General features: G+C 47.5%; 1 protein-coding gene across 4 annotated transcripts in view; it reads right to left on the bottom strand.

Annotated features, from left to right (window-relative positions):
• TBCD (tubulin folding cofactor D) overlaps nt 1–13,651 on the bottom strand; it is a 2,839,019-nt gene that overhangs the window by 654,347 nt on the left and 2,171,021 nt on the right. For all 4 annotated transcript variants that reach the window (XM_069654539.1, XM_069654542.1, XM_069654540.1 and 1 more), the window contains exon 24: nt 259–281. In XM_069654539.1, the coding sequence (XP_069510640.1) occupies nt 259–281 (23 nt within the window). The remainder of the gene's footprint in view (nt 1–258; nt 282–13,651) is intronic.

Here is a 13,651-nt window from a genome sequence, read left to right as displayed (position 1 = left end):
GCCACAGCATAAAAGCTCAATGGATCGAAATAAAGTTTAATATCAATTATACTAGCACAAATATTAAAAGCACATATTACAACTGAATTTATGCTTAGCATGCAAAACAAAGGTGTCCTAATCGTAAAAGAGTGCATTCTTCATCTACAGCCAGCAGCTTTGACCATATAGTTCAGTAGAGATTTGTCACTGCTCATAGATTCCTTTTCTGCACGGTTAAAAATCAAAAATACAAATACGGCATGGTTTAAATCATACCTGTACAGTTGTCTTTTGAAAAGCTGAAAGGGAAGCACAAAAAATATCTGCTTTAATTGCATCTAAGTTGCCCATCATCTAAATTGCCCATTCACTTTAATTTTGAAATTGTCATACAATCCTAAATAGTAATTTAACATTAAAACAATTCGGTTACCAATGATGTACCGTTTTCCAGAAAGACATTACATTATCTATCATATTTTGAAAAAATAATAACTTACCAGTAACCGCAGTTCTCAAGTGTATGTGAAGAGTAGAGCTTGTGCTGGGAGACCCTCCTACTGAGCCTCATGTCTCAAACGAGCTGAAGAGGGCTGGAAACACCAAATAGTCTTGTGAAACATACCTCCTAAAAAGGAGGGAAGAGGCTGATCTAAGCCTAAGAAATTGGCCTTCACTATATCTCCTAGGAAGAAAAAGAGGCTGACATAGGCAGAATAGACTGTAAATACTCAAAGTCCTGAACTGAGAACAGTTTTTGAAAGCCTAGAAACTATGAAACATCACTAAAAACCAAGAAATTGAGATCCTGGTCCAATAATATATGTGCACTACAATTATTTGTACTTAAAGACCTACTGTGTACATTCGATCTGCCACAAGAATGTGTCAGTATTCTGGTTGGGCAGTTTCATCGTTGGCGGGCAACACAAAAAGAATTGTCAGACTTATTGCAATGAAATATATGTAAAATGAATGACCTTTTAAAAGGCCTTTTGTCAAGGAGAATGATATGGATTAGATTTTGTTTTGCTGTTGAAGGATCTTTCCTCGTTCACAAGTTGTTCTCTGTTGATGGTGCCTTTCTGGTTGAGGGCCTCCTTTTTTGGAGTATGCCGAACACCAGCCCATCCCACCTCTACAGGGGAAAAATGTGTGGCTTACTGGGTAATATCTCCTCAAAGCAGGTCATCTGACAAAGTTTGAAAAATGAATTCCCCACAAAAAAAACCAAGGAGGGTTCTCGGGAGGTCTCAGGAGATGAAGACAGAAGGCATCAGTAATAACTTTTCACCTGTATCGGCTTGAGGTGAAAGACAGAAGCTTGTGAAATACAAGTGGACGAAGGATGACCCATCGAAATTTCTTTTTCCGTTTGTGTGGCGAAATCTCTGTTTTGCTCAAGTGGAGTGAAAGTATCTGTGCTGTGTGGTGGTTGCTGCTGCTGTTGTTAGCCTTGATGAGATTGGCAACTGGATCTTTGGTGCCTGCCAGAAGTTTAATTGGGGGTATTTGAAAGAAAGAGATGATGCTGAAGGAGTTCAATGAACCAAGGTTTTAGCCCCGGTGGTTTAGATTTGTTGCAGCGACTCATCATCTTTAAAATAAATTAAGTTTGCACCGTAAAAGGGCACGTCATGGAGTTTCACCTATATGAATCAGTCAGAGTTTGACATCCGAGAATTCCACCTGATTACTACACAAGTACCCACGGCCCTGTCACAATGTCCACCCTGTCCAGAAGAATTTTAATAATCTGTTCAGCAGCTTCCTTTGCATCCGCCATCATCTGCCAAAAAGGAATTTAAATATCAGGAGGCACACGAGTAACACACTTTTGAGCCACTTCCTGCTAAAGTATGGGTACAGAGTACAGGAGGCATTGATCGTGTACATGGTTTTGCTGCATGAAGCAAAAGCATTCCAGAGATAGTAGCAAGTTAGAGTAGACCCTGAGGTGGAAACCTGTACTGGATGCCTGAATCACCAAACTCTCTAGAGTGAGCAGAAAGTAGCCCAAGATCACTCAGGCCATTTTCTTTTTTTAAAGGTAAGGGGTCGGGGTGGGGCTTCTCCCATATGGAAGGGTAAGTGCCTCACTGAAGGGCAACAAGAAATTGGATTGAGAATCCTGATCCAAAATATTGGTTATTTACATGTCACTTTCTCTCATTGGAAGTCTTAATGACGTTACAGACATAGCTACCCAAAAAGATGCAAACTCAACACTCGGAGCAATAAACACAACACCTACACCTGTCTCAGGCTAGGTGTCCAGGCCACTGGCCTCTTGCAAGTGAACTACCAGCTCTTTAAGCTTAGGGTCATGTGTTAGCCCCAGGGAAACTCCACCCACTCAAAATCCATTGCTCAAAATCTTGAACCCAAAAGAGGACAATATTATCCTTCGCCTTAAAGATTCTTTCAAATATGATTAACAACAATTTTCTAGAGGAAGATATCAGCTTGGTTGCCGCTGTCAGAGGCACAAGCCACTGGCAAAGGCTGTAGTGGGGCAATTGCACTGCCTCCAGTCTTGCCAGACAACTGAAAAGTGGCACAGGTCTTGCAGAGAGCTTCCACTTCTACTGCCATGCTGGGCCAATAATGGTGGGCTGAGAGCCTTCGCTTGGTGGTCTTAGTGCCAAGGTGACCAGATAAGGGCACATCATGTGCCAACTGCAAAAGAAAGGGCATGTATACTTAGGGTACTCCCAACCACTTGACTGCACTGGGTTCAGGCTGAGTGGGCGCACTGTAAAAGAGCTCACCCTGTCAACAAATCTTAAAAGACCTAGGCACTTCACCTTCCTTATACCCTCAAGAGAGGGAACTCTTTTTGACCCTTACAGAAATCCACCCCAGAGGGCCCACACCTTTAGCCAACGAGCACTGGGGTTTGGGTGATCCTCTGGGGGGTGAGTACCTCTGCATAAAGAGGGTCCTCTGGCTCCTCTCCCTCAGGAGTTGAGTCAAGGGTCACCACGGGGCCTAGTCCCTCAGGAGTTGGTTGCACAGTGGGTGCTTCAGAATCCTGTGACCTGGTGACTGCAGCAGCAGTCGGGGGTAACCCATCAGAAACGAACCCTGTCTCTACTAAGTCATTCCACAACAAAATGTTGGCAGGCACATTGTACTGAAGCAGGACAGGAATTTCTGCTGTCTTGTCATCAATCTGAATGGTGACTATGGCTACGGAAGAATGTTTGGGAGGCCCACCAGCTAACCTGGTGGTTCTCAGAGGAGCACCTACATAGTCATCTGGCCTGAGCCAGGTCTTTTCCACCACTGTCATGCTAGCCACAGTGTCTCTCAAGCCAGTGGAAGGCTGGCCATTAATGAGGACACTTATCAAATATCTACATTTATTCTGTGGGATAGTAGCCAGTACCTCCGAGCACTGGTCCGAGGCCCCAAGGGAAACTAGGGAAATCTCTACAGGGGCACCAAAGATGATTCCTGGAGAGGAGGGGAGGACAGTTGCCTCCACCTCAGAAATAGGTTAAGGGTGGGTCAGGCCGACAGCCTGGACACCAAGTGCCTTACCTTTATACTTGGGGTCATCCTTTCTGTGGTCCAAGGCTCCACAGCCTCGACAGGTGCCAGGAATGCAGGAAACCGGATTGTATTCAAAGGGCACCTGCTTTGAAATTGCAGCAGGAGCACCACTACTCTCACTAGCATGAGACTTATCCCCACAACATTTTTGACCTTCGAGGGAGAATGTTTAGATTTATTCAGATGTGGCTGCTTCTTGGACTCCTTAGCCTTCCGAGGTCCCTTTCTCTTTGTCCTTCCCACTGGGTTCCTTAGGGAACACCCTGTAGGAGACCCACTTGCCAGCCAAAATAAATGGGTCAAAGATATTCTGGTCAGCAATGTACTGACGCAGCTCTGGTGAACAAGCCTCAGAAAAATGTTAAGAAAACAGGAGATGAGACAATTCAACAAAAGACTTGACTTTGTAACCATCAACCCACCCCATCGTATTCATATGTGCAGCACTCACCCAATCAACCCAAGACATATTCACTCTCTTCTTTTAATCGCTGAACCAAACTTGGCAACCAAAGCAGCTTTCAAACACTCAGACTGGCTTATTTCATCCACACTCAGTTTCCGAATACAGTCATAACCAGTCTGAGGTACTCTACGTAACAAACACTTAGCCCAATCTCTATGAGCAACAACATGGATACCACAAGCCATCTCAAATGCTTCTATCCAGTGGAGAATATCAGAACCCTCCACATACACACCAACCATTTCTTTCATAAACTTGGCAGCAGGGGACCTGACACTCTCAACTGGCTTGGCTGAAGTTTCCACCCTACCATTCTCTAGCTGGAGTCTATGACATTCAGTGTCTCTGTCTTAGAGATCAAGATCTTTGAGTATAACTTGTGCCAACTCCTCTTTCTTCAACTCTGCTTTAGTCTCTAACCTTTTGTATTCAAAGGCTAGTTTCATCTTCAATAACTCAAGCTCCAGGGCATACCCCTGAGAAATAATGCTGGGGTTTGGAATAGAAGTGACAGGAGAGGTGGTAATCCCATTGGTAGCAACTGTGACTTCACCAGGGGCAAGGTCTCCATCAGAGCCCTCCCCACTGTCAACAGTATGTTTGGCTGGAAATCCACAAGGGCTCATGAAAACACTTGTGTAAAGGCACGTTATAAATACCAAATCATATCATATGAGCTCTGCCCTAGACGTATCTTCAAAAATCTATTTCTCTCACTCCACAATCACTCTGGGGAGATTCTAAACTCATCCTAGTCAATTTACCATTTGCAATAGTTTCCATTGCTTGTAGTGTAGTTATATCAGTATACACCACTAAACCCTAAATTAGCAAAAGGTGAGGATATTTTGTAGTAGCTATAGTCTTAAAACCAGTGATCCCACTGCTGCCACCAGTGTATAGACTGGAGGGGGTAGCTGCACTTCTGCCCTCAATTTGGTTGGGACAAAGGCTCAAAGCACCCCAGGCAAGGTTCTCTATATGGTAGCTTGGACGAACAACCAAGGCGTAAGCACTCAGGAGGTGATGCAGGCAAGTTCTTCAGTACAGTGAGTCCCCAAGTCCCCACAATGGAATGTCCACATACTAAGTTAGGTGATTACACAGCTTCTTTATATTAAATATGTTTCAGTAGGAGGGGGCGTGGCTTAGCAGCCATGGTGCAGGCAGCTCTTACCGTGAGCTCCTGGACATCCGACGAAGATCCGGCACCACAAGACTGAAAATAAACCCGTAAACAATTGAAAAAGGACATACAGCTGTATGAACCTGAGGCCCGTGGAAGGAGCAGAGGTGTATGCTCTGAGATAGAACTTCTGAAGCGCGGAGACGCGATTCGTTTTGGGTGCGGACAAGACGGCAGAGGGGACAGGACAAAGGAAACCTCAGGCGCACTCGATGGCCGCAATGCACTGCAATGTGTAGTGCAGGGCATAAAAAACGAGCTGGCGAGTAAGAGATTTCAAACGAGTGCACCGGGCCTGCCAGGAACATTGTAACATACTGAAAGGCCGATGCAAGCTTGTTGTAACAATTGCAGCCATGGACCGTTGCCGGCGGTATAGGCTGGCAACAGTAGCGAGAGGCAGAGAAGCCCGGGGACGCCTTCGCCAGCAGAGACAGTGAGGACCGCATGACGCAAAGCACTAAGGTGCTGAGCAGGCCCACGCAGTGGAAAACGAAAGCTGCCGTGCGCGGCACTACGACATGGACAGATGAACGGAACCTGAGCCACAGGTTGGAAAGGAGGGTTCGGATAAGAGGGGTGCTCTCTGGGCCATAAACACTCATAAAAGTGATCAGTCCAGCGATATAAGCCCTGACAAATGCAGGCAAGGGAGGCCTGGGTGCAGAGCACTACAAAGAAACTGATTGCAGGCAAGATGGACGGTGGAACACAATAGGCGAGAGTACGAAATCCCTGCTTCCTGCTACCCGACTCAACCAAAGTGCCGGAAGTTGCAGACACAAACATGATGTTGTGGGACACCCGAGCAGAGATGGTCCCCCCTCCCATGGCATAGAAGCAACAGAAGGAGACAGCAGTGTAACCACAGGGGTGGTGGCACTGCCCCAAGCACACATTGGCATGAAACTGCCAAATGTAAAGGACAGCTTGGGCACAGACATGCCAGCATAAAGCAAGATAGGGTGGTGACTCCCAGAGCGCCTGGGGAGCCCGAGCCGGCACATCGAGGGTGATCCCTCACAACTAACGGACGACACTGAGGCCGCAGGCGGGCGGAGAAAGCAGAAGATATCCCTTGGCAAGAGACAAGGAGGTGCTATAGCGCTACCGGCCCAGAGCAACCCATGAATCAGTGAAGTAGAGCACCAGCTACGGCTCGGGGAGCTACCCTGACGATAGGAAGACCAAGGGCGCCCCTAGACAAGGAAGGCACACCGGAAACATGTTCCATGCGCACACTGAAACAACAAGGAAATTGTGATGGGCCACAACACATGTAACCCTCAACCAGGAGAGGAACTGCAAAGTGGTGCAGACCTGACCATTGCTGGGGCATCAGACTGGAGAGCTAATAACAAGACGGATATGTCTGTGAGAGGAGGCAAGGCCAAGGGCAAGCAGCCCACAATGGACATTTTTGCTAAACCGCAACAGTCTCCCATCACTCCAACGCAAAGTGGAGCGGCCACATCCACAGGTACAACAGCACCATGTGAGAACCACATGATCCTAACAGCTATAACGGAACTGAAGGCCTCGTGGGGGACGACAATGGCAGAATTGAGGACTGCACTTGAAACGAAAATAGACTGACTACTGTCTCCCAGGGCATGTAAAGTCACCATTGGCTTTGCTAGTCCCAAATTAAGAACAGAAACCAGTACAAACCATCATATTGTGGACGTACTGGTCGGGGCAATACGATTGCCCTGAGGTCTGTTGTTCGAGGGGGCACGTCCCCGTCCCCCCTGATCGAGTTTTGGCTGGTGGCAGTGGATACTACTTTTTATATTCGACCGCGAATATATCTCTATGGGATTTTCCCATTGTTCGAGGCTACCAACTTAAATTATTTAATTCTTATAGCCTCGAACATACCGCCGGTTTATTTATTTAATATGAATTCACCGGTTGGTATTTTTTGCCAGAACTCGATTCTAAAATGGCGTTTGTGTTCTCTTCTGTGACTCCAACCCAAGTCGAGCCCTTTGTTCCACTTTTTGGCAGGCTTCTCCACAGAAGCCTCCAAAAGTGGTGCCACTCTGTCTGGGTACCACAGGGAGTGTGGGAGGGGCTTTAGGCACCCTGGACTGAGTTACCTTGGTAACTCAAGTCGCACTCTTATGTGATTGGCCCAAGTGGTGAGCCGGCCGGCTCACCACTTAGCATGTTTGATTGACAGCTAGGCTGAGTGAATGGGGATGTGCTGCATAAAAGCAGGGCTTTGGGGACTGGAACTTCAGAAGTCACCACAGAACCTAAGAATCCGAGGAGGGAGAAGCTGAGCCGACCTGCAACGACGACACCACCGGCGGATCCCTGCTGAACTGTCTCACCACTTTTCCCGACGACAGAGGAGATTTCCAGTCCGGAGAGTCTTCTTCCTTTGACTGGTGGGGATAACCAGTTTTGCCTTCTTTTCACCTTCCTGGAGCATCTCGTGGCCGCCTTGCCTGTGCCAAGCACCCCGGCAACCGGAATACAATGGTTTACCACTACCGCGAAGAGAAGGGTAGTACCTTTTAACCGAAGAACTCCGCGGCTGGTTTCTTCCCTGGCAGTGCAACAACCTTCATCTTTCCCCCACGGCGAGAACTCCTCTTCTTCTGGAGGAAACACCGACTTGCACCTGCTGCCAGGAACAACTGTCCCCGCTGGAGCTTCCTTCACACTTAAGGTACTGTGTCCCGCCTGGCTTCCCTTGCGACAGATCGTTCGGGGTGACAGTAAAGCCTCGACTTTCTAATCTGGGCTAGCCTGGGACAACTGAGCTAACGTTTCCTGTCTTTAATTTCATCCTTTTTGTGCAAACTATCTACAAGACTCTTTGGGCATAACCCCACTGTGTGAACATGGACCCCTTCTGCTTGCTCTCTCCAAGAGTGGGCCTTGCAATTGACTTCCTTGCTCTCCAGTAGAACTCTGCCTATCCTGCCTTACTGTGGTTCTTTGAGAAAGTATTGAAACTTGTGTGCTTCCTTAACTCTGCCTTTTTCCCTCCCTTTCTTTATAACTTATTAGAGTGCCATCTTATGTTAAGCACTCACCTCTGTCTGAAAATAAGTGGTGTTTCTCACTAAGACTTGTCTAATAAGTGAATAGGGTTGTATATATATATGATAGTGACTGTGTGCTGAATTGACTTACCTCTTTTTGCTAGTGTAATTTACAAGTGTGTCTTTAAATAAATAATTATATACTTTTACACCAAAGCTCTGGTCAGTGTTTGCTTGTGCTACTGTGTCTCTGTACCTATTGTGTATACTCTACATACTGCCTAACTCTTCTTGAGGGAAGTCTGACTGCTCAGCCACTGCTACCAAGTGAATCTGTGTGGTACAGACTGCTACCAAGTGGGTTTACTGCCAAACACCTGTAGTCTTAAATCTTTTGCAGTGGTCCCTAAGGGAACTGCACAGGTTTCTGCCTAACAGGTTGGAGTGGAGGTCAACCTATTAAGGCAAGATGTGAGAGCGATAGCGGAGAGGACCAGCGGTCTGGAGAGTGCGGTGAAAATCAACACAGACACTAGCACGGCCAATGCCAAGACAGTCCACATACTGAAGCAGCAGGTAGCCAATCTGGAGAATCGAGCAGAGGAGGCAGAAGGAAGTACTAGGCGTAACAACATACGCGTGGTCGGTCTGCCGGAGGGGGAAGAAGGCCAAGACCCTACAAATTATATTGAAAACATGATTATGCAAGAGATAGGTGCAAATGTGCTCTCCCAAGGGTTTTCGGTCGAACGTGCGCACAGGGCCTTGAGGAGGAAGCCGCAACCTGGGGCCCCTCCGAGAGCAATCATCATGAAGATCTTGAACTATAGGGACAGGGAAAAGATATTAGAGTTCTTCAGGAAAGGAGGGGCGATAGAAAGAGCGTCTGCAACCATCACAGCATATCCAGACTACACGATGCTGGTTCAAAGACAGCGCTACAGTTACGTGGCGATCAAGAGGAGACTGCGCACAGCCGGATTTAAATACATGTTGCTGTATCCTGCAAATCTCAAGATTTTCCATAAAGACAAACACACTTTTTTGATTCCCCGGAAGAAGCGACGATGTCGCTGGACGCGCATGGCTGCCCGGAGCGAGATGAGAAGCAGGGTCAAGAAAGATACGATAAGTGATTTAACAGTTATGCATATTATGAGAAGGGCGCAGGGTAATGGGTAATCGTAATATGAGACATTTGAACATTTTGGACTGTTATATATAATGCGTAACATATTGAGAATAACAAAGGGTGCAATCAGCTACATTTCTGAGTAAGGAGCAACGGTACGGATGCAACCCACCCCCGAGAATCGGAGTAGGAGGGCCGCCACTAGGGCGATATCTCCCTGCTGAGCTGTAAGTAAGGCAACTGCCAGAAAGGGGCTAGATGCGGGGGTGCCCGAGATCCAGAGATGGAGCTGGGCAACAGTTGGGGGGGGGGTAAACTGGGGCAAAAGTTAGGGGAAGTTTGTACAGGGGAACACGCCTACATGAAAAAAGGGAAGAACTGAGACGTGGCTGGTATTGGTGGAGGTTGGAGTGGGACCCGGATTCGCTATGGGAGACCTAAAAATAGTTACTTGGAATGTTCGAGGGCTCAATAGTTATCTAAAAAGAAACAAGGTCATGATGTATCTGCACAGACAGAAAATAGATATCGCCTTGTTGCAGTTGACGCACCTGACGCGTGAAAAGCTGGAGGTGAACCGGAAAAAGTGGAGAGGGACTGTCATGGGCGCAACATACTCAGCTTATGCTAGAGGGGTGATTACCTGGATAGCACCGCACGTACCGTGTACCAGCTACTGTGCTCTACAGCTGAACCGGATGGGAGCATGGTAGTAATAAAAGGACTGGTAGAAAATAAGGAAATATGTGTCATAAATACATATGCCCCGAATCAGGATCTGGCGGCATACTTTAGAACCCTATATAGCAAACTTAGCGTGAGCCTGGGAGGGGCGGTGATCTGGGAAGGTGATTTCAACTGCGTACTGGACCCGAGGCTGGATAGGTCAGACACAAAAACAGACAGACCGACCCCGGCGGCCAGGATACTGCAGTCCCTGTTAGCAGATTTTGGGCTGGAGGATGCATGGAGGTCACATTATCCACAATATCAGCAAAACTCACACTTTCCAGCTCCCCAGAACCTACATACCAGATTGGATTACATGTTTGTCACGCATGAACTGATGGCAGAGATAGCGCAAACAGAATACAAAGCGAGGGTCCTTTCGGACCACTCGCTGCTGATATTGACATGGCAATACTGACCCCCCAGAGCGAAAATACCGATATGGCACCTCCGGGCAGAAGCGCTGAAAGATAACATCTTTAGGGTGGACATGAGAGAGGAAACAATAAGTTATTTTGAGGCCAATACGGGCAGTGTAGACTCAGCGGGTGTACTCTGGGAAGCTTTTGAAGTAGTGGTGAGGGGGGCAGCCATATCCAAGTCCAAGGGGCAACAAGGTGGGATCCTGGTGGAACTACAAGAGGTGGAAACGGAGCTAGAAAGGGCATTGAAAAGAGGTGGTAGCACTAAAGATGATAATGAGGAAATACTTAGGCTGCAGCAGAAATGTTCGGGACTCTGGGGAAGGCTGTGCAACCTAAATTACAAAAAATACATAGAGAGACAGCATGCAGGGGGGGACAAACCAGGAAGAGTTCTGGCATGGCTATACAAAAGCGAGACCCCAGATTAGTAATCAGGACGATAGCGAGAGAGGATGGAAGCATAGCAGACACCCAAGAGGGAGTGAACCAAGAATTTGTACATTACTATCGCATCCTGTATCGGGATGCGGAGGAAAGTGATAACAAGGACATAAGCGAAACTTTAGAGGGTATAGAATTGCCGCAGATTGGCGCTGAAGAGCGAGAGGAGCTAGACGCGCCAATCACTCTAGAGGAACTAGAAGAAGTGGTGCGACAGCTACCCACTAGTAATACCCCGGGTTCTGACGGACTCCCCAGCAAATTTTATAAGGTGTATAAGTATGAGGTACTCCCCCCGCTCTTGGAGATGCTCAACGAAGCATATGAAATTGGAAGGTTACCAGAGAGAGACGATCATCATTCCGCTCCCCAAACCTAATAAACCTGGCTGTGAGTGCGGTTCCTACAGACCCCTGTCGATGTTGAACCAAGATAGCAAAATACTGACGGTGGCCCTGGCAAATAGAATGAGGAAAGTTGTTAACTAACTAATACACCCCGACCAAACTGGTTATGTCCCCAACAGGAACATATCCAATAATCTTCGGCGACTCCACCAAGTCATTGAATATGCTGAAGAGGAGACGGGTGAGATGGCAATAGTGTCGCTCGATGCCATAAAGGCTTTTGATTCGGTCAAGTGGCCATGGCTACTTTGACAAGCTATGGAATGGGGCCGGGGTGTATCTTAAATGGGCCAAATTACTATATAGTGCGCCGCTGGCCAGAGTGAAGACACGGGCAGTTATATCAGAAAGGTGGCAACTCAGCAGAGGCACCAGACAGGGATGCCCGTGGTCCCCCATGTTGTACATTCTGGCCTTAGAGCCTTTGGCAATATACCTAAAACAGCAGTATGACACATTAGGAATCACCGTAAGGGGGGAACCGCACTTAATTTCTCTGTATGCTGATGACATGCTGTTGTATCTGCGCTACCCTGAAGAAAACCTCCAGTATATCCTGGAAGTGATGGAGCGATTTGCAAAGCTTTTGGGTATAGCTGTGAATCCCAAAAAGTCTTGTGTATTTCCACTAGGTAGGTATAAAGGGATCCCGCTGGAGCGACTACCGATCCTCCAGATACCATGGGAGGTTGGCACGTTTCGCTATCTTGGGGTAGATATATACCATACGTTGGAAGCAGAGCACCAATACAACACAGAGAAGGCTATCCGGCAGATTTAAAATAGTATGAGGTTTTGGGTGAAGCTTCCCCAGGCGATGATGGGAAGAAGGGCAATGCTTAAAATGGTAGTCCTGCCAAGACTGTTGCACTACTTTGGGAACATCCCATACTTGATACTGAGGAGATTCTTTGCTAGGTTGAGTAGCATATGCAGGGAATTTCTCTGGCAGGGCACAAGAAATAGGGTGGCCCTCTGGAAGCTGCAAAACCCACACGAAAAAGGGGGCATAAAAATACCAAACTATGAACTCTACTATATAGCAAGCCAACTTTAATGTGTAGCTAAATGGCTATCTGAGGAGCCGACCTCTAAATCCAGGTTGTTTCAATTGGATTGCGCCCCATTCTTCTTGAGAGAAATGATGTGGTTGCCGGAATCAGATATGGAGGGGTGCCCAAGGATGAGGATACTTGGGGGGGGGGGGGGGGGGGAGATATGGCGGAGAGCTTGTCAGATAATGGGTAGCCCGACCCCGTGCTCCCCGCAGGTACCATTGGTCGCTCTGGCGGGAAGAGAGAGGCAATTAAGACTACCGATTAGGAAGCACTGGCACTGGGAGCCAGTGGGGATAGCAACGATGGGCGACATGTGGCAAGAAGGGAGCATAAAGGATTTTGAGGGGCTGGTGGAGGAAACGGTTACATATGGGACAGTATATCGGATATCACAGGGTGGTGCGGCGGATTAAAGAGACATAGCCTGAAGATATACTAGCAGATGAACCAGATGGTGCCATAGACACAATATATGACATAGCAGAAGGGGGGCACGAAATATCGAGACTATATGAGCTGATGATGACTAAAGTGGGGAAGGAAGTGATACAACTTAGACAAGATTGGGAAGAGGAAGCTGGGGCCCCAATGACTGATGGGATGAGGGAGCGCGCCCAGGGATATCACAAAAAAGTATCGAGAAATGCGAGATTACAGCAGATACAATTATACATCACCCATAGGGCATATATGACCCCCCCAACGAATAGCCAAGTTTAAAAATGCAGGGCAACAATCTTGCCCCAAATGTGATGAGGAAAATGCCGGAATGATGCACATGTTTTGGTCATGCCCAATAATAGGACGTTTCTGGGGAGAAATAGCGCGCAGGATGGAGGATAAAGGGATCAACATGGAAGTGGACACAGTATGGGCCTGTCTGTTGGGAGGGTTCCCTAGACAACATAAGCTAAAGCATGCAAGTAAACTGAAAGAACTGGTGTAAGCACTAGCTAAGACGAAAATTGCAATGCAGTGGAAAGCATGTCATAGCCCGAGGATAGAAGCATGGTGGAGGGACCTACAGAAATGGGCAGAGGCGGAAACCATAGTATGGCAAGAGGCGAGTAGCGCTGGGGGGCAGGAGGAAGCGGGAAATTTATTGGCTTGGAAACAATTAATTGCTGAATTATTTGGGCCCACGCATGACGGAGCAAGTGATCGGGATCCAACGGAAACCAGGGATGAGGAATCCCTATTGCGGGACGTAGAAGCAGAACAAGAAGGAGAGTAGGCTGGGGTAGGAGGGGGGGAGAGGGGGACACGGT

Source organism: Ambystoma mexicanum, chromosome 3q (genome assembly GCF_040938575.1).
Source record: "Ambystoma mexicanum isolate Mex_15411 chromosome 3q, UKY_AmexF1_1, whole genome shotgun sequence".
Lineage (NCBI taxonomy): Eukaryota > Metazoa > Chordata > Amphibia > Caudata > Ambystomatidae > Ambystoma > Ambystoma mexicanum.
This window is presented reverse-complemented; position numbering and strand designations above follow the sequence as displayed.